General features: G+C 38.3%; 1 protein-coding gene across 4 annotated transcripts in view; it reads right to left on the bottom strand.

Annotated features, from left to right (window-relative positions):
• Positions 1-18,701, bottom strand: part of SORCS1 (sortilin related VPS10 domain containing receptor 1) — a 305,446-nt gene that overhangs the window by 32,913 nt on the left and 253,832 nt on the right. For all 4 annotated transcript variants that reach the window (XM_032988691.2, XM_042790410.1, XM_042790397.1 and 1 more), the window contains exons 16-18: positions 17,056-17,186; positions 9,101-9,214; positions 7,911-8,082 (exon numbers count right to left, since the gene is read on the bottom strand). In XM_032988691.2, the coding sequence (XP_032844582.2) occupies positions 7,911-8,082; positions 9,101-9,214; positions 17,056-17,186 (417 nt within the window). The remainder of the gene's footprint in view (positions 1-7,910; positions 8,083-9,100; positions 9,215-17,055; positions 17,187-18,701) is intronic.

The raw sequence follows: 18,701 nt of genomic DNA, 5'->3' as shown, positions 1-18,701 counted from the left end.
GAGAGGGAAATTAAACATAAGCTTTATATTCCTCAAGTTCTCTCAGTCTTTTTATAACTTGTTGTGAAGGCAGAAATAGTTGATCAGATGGTTAAAACTGTACCACCTTAGTGATCCTGCTGGCTTTATCATCTCTGAGTATATCTGAGGTCATGTAGTTGAAGTATATTTCAGGTCGAGATATTTTCCTCTGCATATTTCAGGTAGCAGAGGAAGATGAAAAGGGTGACAGCATTTTAGAACAGCCTTGTTTCTGAAAGCATCAAAATTTGGCCTCTAATGGATTTTTTTTCTTTTGTCTTTATTTTGTCCATAACCATGAAATCCATGGTGTCTACAGGTGCTGCTAGGGAATGGAGCCGTTTCTAAGGCATGCAAGATTCAGATTTCAATTTTACTTCCAATTTCCCTAGGGAGAAAAGATGCTGACAGAGACATCTGAAAATCTATTTAGAGAAGAACTTCAGCTGCTGTTCCCTCAGTCTTTTTCATTTGTCTTGGCCTTTCCTCTTTTCTTTTAAAACCCTTTGAACTGGAAATGCATTTTCCATTCAGTAAGATCCAGGCTATAACACTTCATTGAAAATGCCACATTTTGAAAAGCTGACATTTAAAATTCTAGTTTAGGAAGTGGTAGACAAAAGTCAGGAAAATAAAGAGACTGTGTTTGGATTTATTCTAATATTTTATCTGTGCCAGGTGAGAGCACAGGCAGAATATGATAGGAAGAGAAAGCAGGTGAGCCAAAATCAAAACATTTCCCATACAGCCACACCTGATCTGCATCAACCCCAGCTGTATCTGTCTCAGGCAGATCTCCAGAGCCACTTACAAGTGACTGTTTCACCAAGAGAAGTTTTGTTTTGCAACAATTTGATGAATATACATATATTTTGCAAAATTCTCTCCTGTTGCTTTTTCCCAGCTTCTCCTTGTCATTTTGATAAGCCAAATATTACATGATAGGGTTTTTCTAGAGCTTTTAGCTCAATTAAGGCAGACACAAAACTCTCTGCATTACTTCTGCAGCCACAGCAAAGCACTTGGATGCAATCATCACCAAGCTATCTTTGGGCAGCCTCTCCAGCCTTCCTTGTAAGAGGTCTTTAATGCCAGTGATCTTAGGCAGCAATGGAGAAATTTGCCAACTTGGCTGCTTGTGCTGGTATCTCTGCGTTCAGCTGCTGTATTTTAATCACACTAAGCTAGTCCGCAACCAATTACAATAGCTAAAAGTAATGAAAATACTTTTGATGGAAGTTTTTTACCTTGTACTACGTATATGCAATATGCACAAGCTTGGATATAACGTTACAATCTCGACAAAGGCTTTAGTCCAGCCAAAGACTTAAGTATATGCTGAACTTTAAGCATGACTACTCCTTTTAGCCTGAACAGAAGCCATGGGAATTAAAAATATGTTTCCCAAGGCCCCATATTATGTCCTTTACTTATATAACATTTGTTATGATAATGTAAATCAGGAATTTACTGTTTTCTAAGGGATTTTATCATTAAATGTCCAGGAGGTTTTCAAGCATACACAGAATATTCCCCTCCCTCTTTCCCCTTCCTGATCTCCCAAGCCAAACACACATTTTTCCTTTATCTTGCTAAAAGAATGAGTCTAGAGCATACACAGGACCTGGATGCTTTCAAAAAACTCTGTGAAGCTTCCTGCCTCAGTGTATATCAAGAAACAGCCCATACCGTTTGCAACAGTATTTTTCGATTTTGATTACTTTTATGCAGATCTCAGTATTGTGGTGTATGTGAGATGTGAGACCCATCCAGCAGCATTCTCTCTCAAACACTCCATCTGAATCTTGCCCAGAAGGTTGTAATAATGAATTCTCCTTATTGACTTCCAGCATTTGTATCTATGTGGAAGTATTAAAAAAATGAAACACAGTTCAAGGTTTTTAATTTTGGTTCCCATGTTTCAGATTTAATTTTTAAGTCTTCGGTTATGCACCGACTTGTGTGTCTTCCTAACAGATGTTTATCATGGATTTAATTATCCTTTGCAAGAGACAGACACTGCTGCTGTTGGATTGTTTTCATGGATTAATATTTTGTGCTTTCTTTAGATTAACCCTTTTTCCTCTTTGGCATTTTCCTGTCACCATCAGAAAACCTTCATCAAAGACATTTCTATAGCAACTAAATATCTACATGTGGGATACCATTAGTCTAGGTCTGTTTAAAGCATATGCTTAATTTTAAACAGATATTCAAGTCCAACTTGATCAAGTATTGAAAAACACCCTTTCCTGTGTAAATTCCTGCTTTCAGAAAGATGCTCTTAACTTTTTAAAATCAGAAACTGAATAGAAATGTCTTCTATCAGAGCAAATAGCTTGATACTTTTCACATTTACTTCTTTTTCTACACCGAAGCAGTTTATTGTACAAATCATATCATTCATTCTGACTGCCAGTTGTGCCAGCTCAATTCAGCTATGAGCTTTTTCTACAGGACTAGATCTTCTGTGTTCCACAGAAATCAATAAGCACATCCTCTCAGGATTATGCAGAATAATTCAACTTGTCTGACTGGAAGTACATTAGAAGACTGTAGCACTGTGAGTCATCATGAAGGCGAGGTCAACTTTCATACATTTTCATGGAATTTCATCAGTGAATTTAAAAATGCATGAAAGGCTCTGATTTTTCCCCACCAGCTTGTCATCATCAGTAACGTGGAAAATGCAACTATAATTCAGATGACAGTGGTATGGGGAAGGGGATGTACTGATCTTTCATCTGTGTGTTATTAACAGGAATATGATGGTAAGATAAACAGCCATGATTCAGCATGTATATTTAAAGTTTTGATGAAGTTTTCGTATTTCTGTAATCATTACTAACTTGTGATATCATAAGAGGGAACACAGTAGGATACCACAAAAAAAAAAAATACAGATCATGCTTTTAAGTACTACTAGCTTTGCAACTTTAATTTAAGTACATCAACAATCAAAAAAATCCTAATGCTAAGCTCATCTCCAGAGACTTCAGCTGAGTTGAATTCTGAATTGCACTGAAAGACAGTGCGGAGGTAGAAAATGCTAATAGTATTGTCCCCCCAGCAGGGTTCCCAAGCTCATTAAGTGTACTTGAGACACAATGTACCTTGCAGAGCCATTTATTAACATTGTCATTACAGAAAACCATAGTGGTCTTCAGGAAATTCAGTGCTCCATCTGTATATTCACATGGTAGGAGAGAGTTCTCCGGCCGTATAAGCATTCAGCACATAAATGGAAGGCATTGAGGGCATGAGGCAGAAAGCAAAGCTCTGTTTTCAAATGAGGGAATAAATAAGCAGAAATATTAAGTTTCTTACTCAAGGTCATGCAGAAAGAGCTCAGAGTGCGGTCCAGGAATGAGTTCAGATTGCCTGAATACTAGCCCATGGCCTGAACCATAGGAACAAATGAGCTTTCCCCGCACATTAGTCTAATCCAAACATCATATAGCACCGGCAAGCAGTCAAAAGCAAGCCAAAATCTACTCCCAGTGGAGTGACTTTGTCAAGTGAGAACTGAGGCAGACCTAGAATGTCAAAGACTTTTGGTTGTCATTCTATCAAGATAAAAAATAAATCAGTGGAGGCAGTTTCTCTGTGAATTATCTGTAATGAAACAGTCAAAGCCCTGAACCTTTCTGCCCTGAGTGTCTTTACTGTCCATTTCCTCAGCAAAGATGTATGAGCAATCAGATGAAATAATTTTGAAAGCCATTGTGTTGAATAGCACTGTTCTGGAGGCTGCAGCTTTCAGTGTCTCTGCTGAATCAGTACAGCAAGCACAAGTGTCTGATGTTCATACAAATAACTCAAACACACAAATAACAATTGGTTTTGTGACAGGCAAGAGACCTACACAACCATGTGATGAGGAAGGCATGCAGAAACAACACCCACTTAATAAAATTCCTCTATTTTCTACAACAGGGCAGCAAAATATGTCAAGGACAATGAGTTGAAGAACTTCAGTACACAAAATGTCTTTGTAATTTTTGGTTTTGGGTTTCTTTTGTTGCTGTGAAAAAATAAAATAAGGATTCAGGTTGTTTAGGCTGAGAAACAACTCTTATTGAACGCTGCAGTGTGAGAGGCGCCAGGTTGGGTCTGTGCACACAGCTGAGGCCAGGGCAAAAGATTAACCTTTAAACTGGCAGTATTTTGAGGCAATGGGAAAATTTGCTTTTAAGCGTAACTAGTTTTCTTCTGTGCTGCCATTTAGTGACAAAGATGCTGTTGCTATTCTGCTTAGCAAAATGGAAATTTAAGAGCAAAATTGCTAGCTTAAGTATGGTGCTCTGCTTATTAAACACTTTCCTAACGCTGTACAATGGGACATATGCTAATTATAAAAGGAAATATTGATGCTTCCTGGCTGTTGTTACCCAGTAAGACTATCATGACGATTAAACCAAGATTTAATAGGAGGACAAACCTGGACAAACCTTTCCAAAAACATGGCCAAAGATATTAAGTGCAACTTTACAAACAGATTTTAAGAGGTCATACAGAAATCAAAGAAGGCGATGGGCAAGTTAGACCTCTCTGGAAAGCATTCTTACATTCAGTTTATTTAAATAGGAAATGTTGGTTGGTTTTGCTTTTAATGATATTTATATGCTGCCAGATATAAATGCTTTACAGGAAAATTTCATGTGAGTCAGGTTTAGAGAAACTGGGACAGAATCCCAGCTCTGAGAAATCAGCAATGCTCTATGCACTGCTGATTTTGGTGCCTAACCCCTCTACACTTGCATAGACTTCAGTGATTATTTTCCTTTTGTGTCTTCTTCAATAGCAGAACACTTTTGAATACTTCTCCTTGCTTCTCTTCAGACATCTTTTACTGACATTATGTTATTGTCAGAATGACACAAACCTTGCCCTCAGCATCACCACAAGCACAAGAAGGCTCTACAAGAAACTCCTGTGCAGTGGTTCCTGCCCCTGAATCCCATATCTGAGTGAAAACATCAGGTTTTTTTTACTGCTATCATTTGCCTCTCCCTGCCCATTTAGTAATTCCCTCCACTACAGACATGCAGTGACTTTTCAGGGCCTTCAGTGAGCCTGCCTCTGCAGTTCGGTCTTCTTTTCGGACCCAGGTAGGTCCTTAGATGGAGCAGAAAGCCCTAGAAAGATAATAGGAATACAAATCTGAAACAAACTCTTGTACCTTGACTCACCAGCTCCTTATCTCTTTTTTTTTTTTTTTTTTTTCCCTGTAGGTCAAGTAGAATACAGACATGAAAAAAGAGAGCTGGGAGGCTGCGTTGTATGGAACAGCTCTGCAGATCTGAAGGTTTCAGACAACCTGTCTCAGGGGGACACAGGAGATACGAAGATGCAAAGGGACGACAACATAAGTAAAGGCCACTGTTATTTTACATCCAAAAAGATATTAACTCTGACACAAGCTAAAGAAATAGTCCTCACCAGGGTGTAGCACTTAAAAATATTGACCACCACTCCAGGAGGAAAGGGTTGAATAGGGCACACTTTCTTCATATGCTATTGGGAAAAACCACGGACATATCCAGCTTTTTTTAATTTGCCTGATGCCTTCTCTTCAGCAAAAACGGAGTAGCACAAATTTTGTGGATGCTGAACATTCTGGATTGTACCATGCTGTATACCTGTGCAGGGCAGAACTAAAAAAAAAATGGCAAGTTCTGGCTTGCAAATGTCTGCCATGTTTGCAGGGGAAAGAAATTTCCCTTTTAGAAGTGAAGTTGGACTAAGCAATCTCCAGAGATCTCTTCCAACCTCAATTATTCTGTGATTCTGTGAAATCAATATCTATTCTATAAAAGGGCAGTTGTTCTTTTGCTGGGTTTAAATTTTCTAGTGAGTGGTGTGATTTTTGTTACTGAAACAGTTAAATTCAGTAAATGCTTCAGTGTATATACAATTATGCTGTTATAAACACAGTTTATTCTCCTATTGCTTACATACAGCTGAACAAATTTTATTCTTTGTTGAATATTTCTTTTGCAGCAACATCAGCCCAAAGTCATTGTCAGATTGGGTCAAATTCACCCAAAAGTTTTGTTGATTGCTCTGTAAACTCTTTATATTGACAAATCCAGGAGCAGAAGGTCAAGATACATCTAGCAGGGAGAGTAATCAGAAAGGCTGGAGGTTGATCAAAACTGTTTCAGCCCTCAGGGCAATTCCTAACCTCTTTCTTATCAGATATACTGAAAGAAGGGCACCCTCTAGATCTCCTCAGGAGCTGACTAACTCATCAAAACATACTTTAAGTACTCCTTAATACACAGCATGAGAAAGATACCATCTCCTAATGGAGAATGTTGCTTCCAGACTCTGGCGAATACTGAAGCAGGGCTATCAAAATAGATCAGAATCAACAGAAAAGACAGAACAATTCACAGCAGATCCCTGTATAACAGCGTGGTCAGGGTATTCTTACAGGATATGTGAGCTGAAATACTCACAGAAATTAGATCAGGACATTTGTCCTGAGTTTTCCTCACTGTGTGTGATTGTCTCTCCCTCTGATTATTGGCATAATTCTCTGATAGTTCCGTGACTGACTTAGATTACCCATCTCCTTCTCTCAATTTGTTTTAAAACTTTGCTGAGAATAGAAAGGTGATGCCATGAACACTTGTTCTTTTTTTTTATTTTTTTTTTTAATAGCCTGAAGAGTTTGAATCTTGTTTTGGACTTTTTACTTGTCATCTTTAAACACAGAAATCAATAATTTATCCAGATAAAATTATATGCTTATACTGTTATGACAGCATCTACAGTAGCAATGCTGTATGACTGTCACTACTGAAATAAAGCGATCACATTTAGGAGAAAATGAACATTCAGGTCAAACAACTGCTTCAGGTTAGATATGATTTATTATATGTTATTGCCTTTACAAATCAGGACACCTATTTGCTGGGGAAAGTATCAATAATAGAGATGTAAAATCCCAACATACCCCTACAAAACTCAGCTTCAGAGGTCATCCTCATTTCTCTCTCTTCACTACAGATGCCATTTACTATGGAGAGGGTCAAAAGTAATTTCCATGAATGCTCTAAACTCTAAAGGGATGTACATTGTCCCCTAGTGTAAAAGCATACTTGCTTTAGGATTCATTGGCAAGGTATGCAGGAAGAAGTTTAAAGAAATCAAATTGGAGAAAAGAGAAAACAGTTACTTTGTGAATAATATTATTTGGGAGCCTACAATTAAACATAGATAATGAAGTGCTAAGAAGAAAAATCAGGAGAAAATACTTTAAACATTTTTTTCTACGGATTCAGAAATGGAGGGAGAAGAACAATGAAATACCAAGTTAAGATACAGATGTAGCAAAAACACAGGCTCTGATCAGAGTCTGAATCAGCTTCACATTTGCAATCAATTTCAGATTTAACGCTGCTGTTGATATCTTGAGATTTCACCCACAAACGCCTAAACAATATGTACCAGCTTGTGCAATGGGGACAGATCTGCACATGTACTTTTAGCCATGTTTGGCTGAAAGTCAGAGTCAAGTAAAAACGGAAATTCAGTTTTAAACACAGCAAGAAGTTAAAAGCACAATTAAGGGTGGAGATCAGAATACAAACCTGCACTCTCCAGTTCTACTATGAAATTCCCAGATCAAACCAGTTCACAGTTTTTATCAGCTTCTTCCAGCTATTACCCTATGCACCACAATACTCTTAGTCTTATCATCCCCAGACATCATCCATTACATTTTAGAGAAAACTCCACCCAGCTACATCATGTTGCTGACTGACTTTATCCCACACTCACTTGGTTCACCTCTTCATCACTTTGCAATTTTTGTCTGGTATGAATCAGGTGCAAATACACCCATGGATCCTGGGACACAACATAAAAATAGAGCCTACCTCTTCCAGCTGCACCACAAAAGTGACATTGTGTCCTTGCTCAGCTGTCAGTTTGCCATCAGCTGTGATTATGCGAAGGCCCTGAGGGGCTTTGCCAGGACATTGCTGTGGTTTTGCTGTGTAGCGTTCTCTCACACCATCCGTGCAGTTATTAGAAACAACTTTCCGGTATCTGAAAAGGAAAAGAAAAATCTGTCAGAAAGATGCTGACAGAGAGCGTAACAGGATTAACAGGGAACAGGGAGGCATTTCTGAGGTTTCTTTAGACTAAGGAGATTGGAAGAAAACAGATTCCCAGATTATTTTAGCAATTGTCTCAGCCAAGCATTCCTCGTGCCTAATATAAAAATAGTTAATACTGTTCTTAATGGCACATAATATTTTCCTGCAAAGCATATCTATATACCATATATTAATAAGCTGCCTAAAACATAAAACTATATGATGATCTCTTACATGTTTAACTATAAATTTATAAATAAATTATATACACATACAGTATGGAATTGTATTCAATTATTATACTGTTAGGCATAGTTTAATGGCTTTTCTCACATGGTCTCCACTTCTCACCAGTTGTGAGGCATCTCTCTCTAAAGATTTAACACTCAAGAGCTACAAAGAAAGAAGAAAAAAGCAAAGTCTGCTTATATTTGAGTGTACAAAATGCCAAAATACAGCTTGGGATCCTTTGTCACTTTTTGGGATCCTTTAGTCACTTGCATCAGAAAGGACGTTTGAGGTCAATATCTTAACTTAAACTACATCTTCCACTGATTTCCATGGCAGCCAAAGAATAATCAGCATTCAGGCTGGTTGCTCATCTATTACTTCAGTTCACATATACATCAGTTTCACCTCTTTCCTCTAATTTGTTTTACATCATTTTTGCCTCACCTGATCCCACATGATCATAAGTAAAGTCTTTTCAGAGACTTTAAGGACTTGGCCTTTGCCTTACAGTTTTTCCCCAAAGTTTCTTTAAGGCATCATTTTTCAGAGAAAGGTCTGGACCATATATGATGGAGATCTGGAGTGCCAGACTGTGCACCCTAACAAAGTCAGTGAAGAAGAAGTCCCAAGAGCTTCAGCCAGCTTTGAGACACCTAGAGTAAATGTAATCTGAAGTTGTCATTGGGTTAAATTCTATATGGGTGCTCTAGCTAAATAAATTCTGGTGGGCCACTTACCCAGTGCTGTTGAGATAACTCTGTCCAAGGCTACAGTCTTTTGACAAGGAAGATGGGTTATACCAAAATGCTGGTAAACACTGCCCATTGCTGTGACGTTCATATCCATAATCACTGTTTTAGCATTAAAAGAAACCATCACATAAAAAAAACAAAAGAAAAAAATACAGGTATTAGCTTACACTTTATACTATCGATACAAGTTTTGATTTTCTCAATCTGTTTAGTAGGATTTCTGATTTTTTATTGATAGAATATATTCTTCATCCTGTTTTAGCTTTTTTGGGGGGAGGTGGAGTTACCTTGAATATGTCCCAATTTAAACAAGCAGAACCAGACCAGGTAGTTTATGAGCTACTGCATTAACTGTTCTCCATCCACAGTCTAACAGTGCTTCTCAGGTTCAACTCTAGACTCAAATAATAAAAGCTAGAGATCTAAGCTAAGTTTAATCATTGCTATATCAGTCATATCTTAGAAAACTGAAGCGCTAAACAGTTCATTGTATTTGGAAACTATATAACATTAGCTGTAGAGAAAAATTTACAGTCCTGAGAGAGCTCTTGGCTGAAGGTATTAACAGCGTATTTGCTAATGGAAAAGAAGACTGCAATTTTCAATTCTAATTTTGTTTGGAAGAGGAAATACTACCAAAAATCATGCATTAGAAACAATGAATCAAACTGTAATCTTTTGTCCCAATTTTGTTTAACTATGACTAAATTTGCTTTGGCTCCACTAAACAATAGTTCAAATTGGTTTTGATTCCAGGTAAACAAAGACTCTATATAAATTATTACTGTGGAACAAATAAACAAAAATCTCTTTAATCAGTAATCCATTCACATGTGGTTTTACTCTCCAGCTGTTGAGTAATAAGAACTGTTTGGTTGGCAAATCATTCTTATTCCTTTTACTAAGCTTTCTCCATAGCCCATAATGGAGAAGTTAATGGGATGTCATTTCTGAGAACTGCTACACAGGGTCCACCAACTCCATTCCAATATTCCAGTTGCAACATGATGCTTGATCTTAAAATGGCACTTTACAAAACACTTTTTTTGCTTATTATCTTTAATGTCTTGGTATAGAGTAGCCTGATAGTCTAAGAAAAGAGGATTAGGGCAGCATTAGATTATGTGATTAAAGGCTCATCTCTGTATATGTAAAGAAGCAGGTCTGGATAGTCCCGTGTACCGGTGGGACCAATATTGTATGTATGTTTATAGTGCACATATTTTCCACAAATGGTATTTCATCTTGATCAGCCAGAGTGGGGAACAGCATGAGGCAACTAGTCTTTGTGTGCGTGCTGTGTTTTCTGTTTGTGCTGATCTGTGTCACCAGACATGTACATATGCATATAGGTACTGTGCATATATGCACACTTGTGCCTATCAGGAACAAATGTTCAACCTTGCTACTGCTTGGGTCAGGGGACAAAGAGATGCAACAGCCTCACTTCTATCAGGCTACTGGATTCAGCATCTCCTAATAGGCAACAATGAGATCAATTATATTTGTGGAATAATATTAACAAAAACAATAACATTTAGCATAATGACTTTTTTCAAGTGTCTTTTTCTTTCTGGACCAAATTATGATGGCTTGAAACAAAAATTTAATGAATCACTCACTATTAACTAATTTTAAGAAGTCTGGTACTGATCTAAGATATGAGACAAAGAAAAAAAAAAAGATAATATTTAGCAATTTATTTTTGTCAAATTTCTTATATATGTTATGAAAAGCAGGACATTGGCAAGACTTTTGTCACCACTTTCTACTCCTGCCTGCAACTTTTCCTTCTGAATCAAGACAAAAAAAAATTCTGAGGTAATATAAAAAAGGAGAAATTAAAAAGATGACATTAAGCAAAAGAAAATTAAAGCAGCATATCACTTGGGAAAACTCCTAAACATCTATTAGACTGCATGACTGTTCCAAAGGAACATTTGGGCATCTGTAATGCTTGGGATCTCTACAACAAGTAATTGAGAACATAGTCTAGGAAACGGCAATGAAATAGATGACCTAAATAGTCTTTTCCTCAGTTTTTTGATTGAATTTTCATAAATCTATTTACTCAGATGCTAGTGACTGAATGTGGCTTAATTGCTTTGGAAGCATCAGCCAACCTATTCTCCCACTGCCATGTGTTTCTCTAACCATCGTTGTTGGAATAAGAATACTATAGCTGCAGAATACACTTTATAATGAAGAATAACACCATTCTGATTTGCTTAGAGAAAACAAATATTTACATACAAGCGGGACTCCTGTACTTTTGTAATTCATTTGTCAACACTCTGCAGCACTGTATTCCTAAATTATCATGTGTCATTAATTAAAAAGCTGTAACATTGTACACACACAACGTTCTGTAATCAGTTAGGTGAAAATAAAACAAAATAATACAGTGAAATCTCCCTCAGGGGGGATCAGTACCCACAGTACAATTTGATGGAGTAGTATCAGTCTGGGATTTCTTACTATACATGCATCTAAACTCACACAATAATTTTGGCTCCTATTAGTACCTGCACATCTGGACAAACGAAGTTTGACTTAACCGGGTTTGACTATACTTGGATCATATTTCTCAAAGTCAAGAGAATGAAATCATAGGATTTTCCACAGCGGAAATAGTTCTAAGCACAGAAGTTTCAGTGTTGTTTTCAGGTTTGCAAATTGTCTGGCTCATTAAGGCCCTACAGAAATATCATCCCAGTAAATGACATGAATTGCTGTTCCATATCTCTCTACAGATGCACCAGCCACTCATTCACCTCTGCAGTCTTGGAATCTAATGAATTCCTTGGCTACAGCCTGGTGCACACAGAACACTGATGCTGACAACAAATTGCTGCCTACAATTTGGCACAACAGGCTTTGTAGCAATCAACAAGCATTAGCATCAATTGGATTGCCATAGCACGAGCCAGTATAGCAAAATCTGGAGAGAGGGAAAGCATCAGCTTTAGACTGCAATCAGCTAGCAAAGTCATTGCCTCGTAACTGGGAATTGGAATTTGCATATATTGATGATATTTGTTCCTGCCTGAAAAGAACTCAGGTGAAATAGATAATGTACCCATCAAAAAAGTGAAGCATTTACCAGCAGGGATTATTTTATCTGTATTAAGCAGCCTATCATGTGGTTCTCACTGATGATGGCCTTAATTTGGTCCCTTTTACTGGTTTAAACTACAATTCTATTTGTCTTAGTCAAGTAGGATTGCAAGTCCTTCTCTGTAATTAGAGACAGGTATGAAGTCATTCCAGAAATTCTATATCCCTGCTCAAAACTCAAAGTAAATTCCCTTATCTAACATTATTTGCAACACAGTTAATAATCAAAGGAAAATAAATCCCTTAAGGAAGTTTGTGTAGATTGAATACAGACCTGACAAACATACTGTCATGGAAGAACTGTAAATTCGCATGAAATTATTAAAATCCCACTGTTTTAAGATATAGAAACAACCAGTTAAGTCACATGAGTGATTGCAATGCTCACAACCTTCTAAAAATCAAGAGATGACTTAACATGTAACGTCGTGACTTTTTTAACACTTACAGCTTTACCTTATGGTCAACTATGCCAGAAACTGAAAATGCTACTTGTGGTTTTGTATGCTGTGCTTTGCAAACTTTCAGACATTAAATGGGGTGGAATCAAGGTATCCATTACTATAGTCACCTTTGTTCTGCAGTTTGCAAAAGCCCTTCTGGAAACAAATAACTGCAACCACAGCCATGGAAAAGTCTTACCACCTTTTTATTCACTTAATACCATTGTCTGATATTGCACAATGATACCAGTGTAGATTTGTGCCGTGCTTGCTTCCCAGTCCTACATGATCTGACATGGGATTTATCTCAGAGAAGGATGGATTCAGCTTCAGTTTGAATTATGGACTTATGAAGGCATATGATTATAATTGCATCACAGATTTGGAGTTGAGCTATACTAGCTCATGTTAATAGGGAACCTAAAATCCCCAGAATCTTACCAGTAAATCCATCCATGGTAGATCTCTAGACCCCTAAAGATGCAGAGATAAACTGTAGACTTTGCACAGTGAATCTGCATTTTCTACAAGCATTCAACATGAACTCAAAATTCATTCAAAATTACTATTCGTTAGCTAACCAAGCCTACCTCAAAGGTAAAGCAAAGTTAGCTAACTGAAGGGTGCAAATGTATGTGTATTTCAGAACTGGCACTTGCATGATCATCTGAACTGATGAGTAGGAACACATGAAGCCAACAGAGTCTGATCACATTCAGTATCTGCCTTCTGCCTCCCCACGGCTTGTCAGGGCAGTTTCTCATGATGCAGGACTCTGATATTTTAGCATAAGAACTAAACCTAGCAGGCAGGTCTGTAACAGAGTGCCAGACAATAAAAAAAGAGCCAGCCAGATCCTTCAGATCCTTGCTGATATCATCAGTGAAATAAACAGACCTGATTCTCATGTTCACTGAGGCTTCTTTGTGCCTCTCTGGCTATCCAGTGTCACTAGCACCAGTATCAACAGGCTCATACCTCCCACAAATGTGCAAGATATAGGAATACTGATAGAAGCAGCGCTCTGTATTAATGACAGTGAGTTCAGACAGCCAGACACTTAACGCAAAGTTTCTATTAAAGGACCTGGGAGACAGGTAGCTGAAAGATGAACACCACCAAAGATTTCCATGCGTGTCTAGGAGGTGTTTCTACTGAAGAGATATTGCCGTAATAATGCTCAAACGGCAGGAAGGAACACAAGTAAGGAAACCGGGTAAATTAATGCTTTAATAACACACAAGTAACGGTGTCATCCATTTACCCAAATCAATTAAATGAAGAAGGACATTCTCGTTTCTAGGCCGTTGCTAGGCCGTATTTGCCGAGGGCTTCCGCACATTTCCACTCCCCCTTATTCCTGAAGCATTATTGCCCTCTGGCTGCGAGCCTCAGCCCCTGCACAGAGAACAAATACCTGCTGCTTCAGCCTGTCCCCAGCTAGTTTTGGTTCTAGCCCGTGATAAGAGATGTCTACTGTCAGAAGAGTTCAGGTTCCCAAGGCTAGAGAAACTGCAGTCATTTCTAATGTCACCCTGTTTTGTTGCTGTGTAAAACAATAAACAAATGTGCCCTTTTCTCTGAGAAAGAACTACCATGGGCTGAATACAGATTTGAAATGAACCTGGAGTTCTATGATATTACCAGAAGAAGTAACATTATAAAATCTTCATGTCTTTTATAACTGGCATTTTTTTTTTTCCCCTGAACTGATAAAAAAGCACTCACAGGATTAATAGCAACAACACTTTTTCTTTTTCTTTTTTACTTTACCTGACCACATTGATACATTTTTTTACTCCAAGCTCTGACAAACTTAGATAATAAAATTTTCTCATAACAAATTCAGTGTTTAAACAGCAAGAAAGCGATATTCTGATTAGGGCAGGGATTGTTGTCTTCTTTAATGCTATATACAAGTCTGGGTCCTGTAAGCATTGGTGTTACTATAAAAAGCTGCCCAGTTTATTTCAAGATTGCAAAATCAAATGCAGCCACCTAAGGGACTTCTCCCTGCCTGGGGGATACATGTCCCCTTCAATCTTCTTCAATTAAGAGCCCTCTACAACAACAAAAAAAAAGAAACAGAGAATTCAAAAGCACTGCTAAAATGTCGTGAATGAGGATGATGAAAGTGCTTCTTCCTTTGGCAGGAAGGACCCCACAGAGGACATCCTTCCACAGCAGGAATTCATTCACTGATATTCCTCCAAATGCCTCTGTGGACCAAATACTGCAGGGTGCATTGGCAGTGAAGCCTAGTGCAGAGTTCAACAAGGCAGGCACTGAAAGTTAAGGCACAGCAGCAGCTTTGCCCTTCTTAGCACAATAAAACTGGGTTGAGAAATTCAGTAGAACCAGCAGAATGACTTTTTTCTTGCCACCTCTTTTCTTCTTCCTTGATAAACCTCTGTTTTCTGTTCCCTGTGGATTTTCTGTTCTTCTCTGGCAAATCTACGTAAAACTATGCTGGTAAATATTTCTGAACTGGATGCTTAAAGCAGTATTTCAGTCTTTTTTCCTCAGAGGCAGTGGGGAAGGAAGCTGAAATGGATAAAGTAAAAATCCAGATCTGAGGACTGTAGGAATAACAAGAGCTCAGAGAGAATTGGAGGGGATCACTGCAGTCTTCTCTAAACCAAAGCTGATTCCATCAGAAGGAGGAAGGCCCTCCTAGGTCAGGAAGGCTTTCTATCAGTCAGCTCAGCACAGAGACCTGCAGTATTTTTAAAGGTATTTTTCTCAGGCTACATTTAACAAGATGACTTTTGCAAAGTCGTAATTCTGCCTCTTCCACCAGATTTGAGGGAGCTTGTTGGTGCATGTGAACTGTGAGCATCTGTCGCGCATCCTCAACCATCCAAGTTTTCTCTTAGAGATTTTCTCACAACCCAGCAGACCTTTTGCAGAAAGTTTCCTCGAAGTGAATGTAAAAAGAAACAAAAGCATGTTCCCCACAGCAAATGTCACCATGGTACTTTTGTTCTGTACCTAGCAACAAAGTTTTGCAGTAGCAAACCACACAGTCAATTTTAATTAAATAAAAACATACATTCACAGAGAAAGAAGTTCTGGAAGGAAAGCCCAACCACTAACAGATGTGAATCCCATCAGTTATATTCTTGATCCTTGGCATGAGCTTGGCACAGCTTTATACCGCACATACTACAAGAGGGTCAAAATCTTCAGGGAATTTCCTTTCTATTCATGTTTTTTTTTTTTTTTTTTTTTTTTTTTTCTGGTTGGCTGCTCTCTTTTTTACATTACTAGTGATATATTAAATGGTTGAAATCCAGGATCTTTGGGCACCTAAATGATGAACTACACACGGAACTGAGGTATCTTCTTCCTGACAAAGAACTCAATGGAAGATGGGGAAATTCATCAGGAAACCATATTCAGAGAATCAGGGCCCAATTGTGCTCATAATTTTTATTGTTTGGCACAGGAGAATTTACTTTTTTCAACACATGGAAAAACATCCTGTGAATCTGTGATTTTATATAGAAAAAACAACGTAAGTACAGTTATGGGAGGGTGAGAAGAGAAATGCTGTAAATTGGTCCTGAAGTGAACTCATATAGTAAGAAACAGAATATTTATGAGATGAACCTCTTCAGGGTGCATGTTACAGATGCTGGATTTAATTAATAAAATGGAGTAGATCTAGCTGGGTGAGGCACAAAGGGGGTTTATCAGTACTGCCAGAGCCAGCATTTCTCTCTCCTGAGATACTCAGGCTTGTCTCTTACTTGGAGAAAACAGGTGATTGAGAGATTTCAATAATGTGGTTCCCTGCCTTTTTTGTGAAAATTGCTGTGAGTCAGCAGGAATTTTGAAATGAAACTAGAAGCTGAACATTTTATCACATCATTCATAACTCACCAATGGACTCTATTTCCTGTAGCACACAGCAGAGGAGAAAAGGCTTCAGAAGATTAGCCCAAATCACGAACACACTGTCTGTTGGATACTATCAAACATGGTCCAAATATAATAAATGACCCAGAAATTCCCTAGATACTTGATTTCCAGAAGCTGAAGGTCTACTTTGCATATGCATATATTTACTTTTACACATATATACGTATGTGTGTATGTATGTAGAATTTATTTTATTTTTTATGCACACTATATATGTCTTACACACTACTTTCACAGCCACCTCTGGCCATTGCTGAGGTTAGACGTGCTAAATGGGCCTTTTATCTTAATGCTACACAGAGTTCAGATGTAACCTGGAAAATGGCCTGTTCAGCACCAATTTTGTGGCAGCCTTAGCAGATTACATCTATCTATTCCACCTTTCCTTCTTTTGACATACTTGCACTTTCAAGGAGCAACCTATTTGGCCACTTACATATTTATTAATTTGCTCACCAGTCAAAGTCTGCCTCTGTGCACAGGCATGGCTCCGAGGTCATAGCCCCAGCATATTTTCCTTGCATGCATTTCTTCTCTGACTTGCGCTTCCTGTAGATCCTTTTTGCTCCCATGATGCAAGCTTCTCCCTGGAAACAAAACCAAAAATATCTTTCTCTGACACCCACCAGGCTATTTGTATCACCCAATTTTTCCACGCCTGTGCAATGGGCACTGTGACTCAAGGGAAGAGGACGAGAAGTCAAATGTCACATCAGTACACTGGAGCTAATTAAAGTTACTGAAGCTTTAACTGAAACTAAACCAGCTTTACCAATACACACTAAGAAATGATCTGAGGTTACTTATGTATCTGATTCAGTTCTGAATTTGTTCCAAAGCCAATAAGCAATTGATCCAGGCCCATTTCTCATTTACAGATTAGGTTTCACAGCAACTGAAAACAGCCTGATCCCTCTGAGACACAGAGCAGGTCTATTTCTTTGGTATGATCTCTTTGGCAATGGATTTGTTCAGTAGAAACTAGTAATGCATACTGTATGTGTATATATAAATACTTTCCATGGACCATGAGTTCAGGTTTTACAGGGTTTGACTTGTTATGTGGATGCTAAAATTTCCTTGTCTTTTCAATCCTATCTTCAGCACCCTGCTAAATATTTCTATCTAGGAAACAAGGCTCAGCCTTGTAATCTCAATGGAAAGCAAATCAAAAGGCCACAGCAGCCTTCCTAAAAATAGCTCTGCAAGCTCCAAAGCCAACATCCTCAAAGATATACTGAAAAATCCTTGGCACTTTTGCTTATGCAAGCACAAGAAAGTAAAGAACAAAATACAGTGGGGTCTCACTTGTTACCTTTCATGCTGTTAAAACTGCTGTAGGAAAGAGAAGCTTTTCATGGCTTTGATTTGCCCATGAAACAGAAAGGCCTGAATGGCAACTGGTGTAAAATGCTGTGCCTCCTCCTTGTATTTCAAGGAAGTTGTACTGATTTTCAACATCTAAAGATCTAAGTCATAACTGGTATTTTTAGTGTGGAGTTGTTCCTTGTGTGAGCAGATAAGATGAGTCAAGCTACTTTCATTTCATATTCATTATTAAATTCTTTACCAGCAGGATATATACAGAAAGACAACCTTTGATGATATAAATGGGTGTTTCACTTTAGACTTTAGTGGAGCCTGTGGTGTCTATATAACCACAGAATTTGGGCCATATTTTATTCTAACCTGATATAACACAGGGTGTTGTGTCAAACTTGCAGAGCTAGGAAGGTGCCCCAAGACAGGTGCAGGTACTGTGTGGAGTGCATTACTTTGCTGGGCACTTAAACAACAGTTCTGGGAGTGATGCAGCAGCTGCATCCAGGATGCAAGGGACAGTGCATGGTGGCCCAACAAACTGGGGAATAAAGTGCCTGACTCACACAGCAGAAGTATCACTGATGAGACAGACAGAACAAGGATGAAACCAAATGAGTAAAAAATGAGGCTAAGAGGGCAGGAACTTGAAGAAACCTGTGTGAAAGCAACTAGAAGGGTCTTAAGATACTGGCTTTGAGGACACAGAAAGATGGAGGAAGAGAAAGGAGGTAAGGAGGGGGAAATTGGATGGGAGATTTAAGAGTAAAGGTGTTCTGGGC

The sequence above is a fragment of the Tyto alba genome, unplaced genomic scaffold, assembly GCF_018691265.1.
Source record: "Tyto alba isolate M040663 unplaced genomic scaffold, T.alba_DEE_v4.0 Super-Scaffold_1, whole genome shotgun sequence".
Taxonomy (NCBI): domain Eukaryota; kingdom Metazoa; phylum Chordata; class Aves; order Strigiformes; family Tytonidae; genus Tyto; species Tyto alba.
The sequence above is the reverse complement of the archived record's forward strand: the minus strand, read 5'-3'. Positions and strand labels throughout refer to the sequence as shown.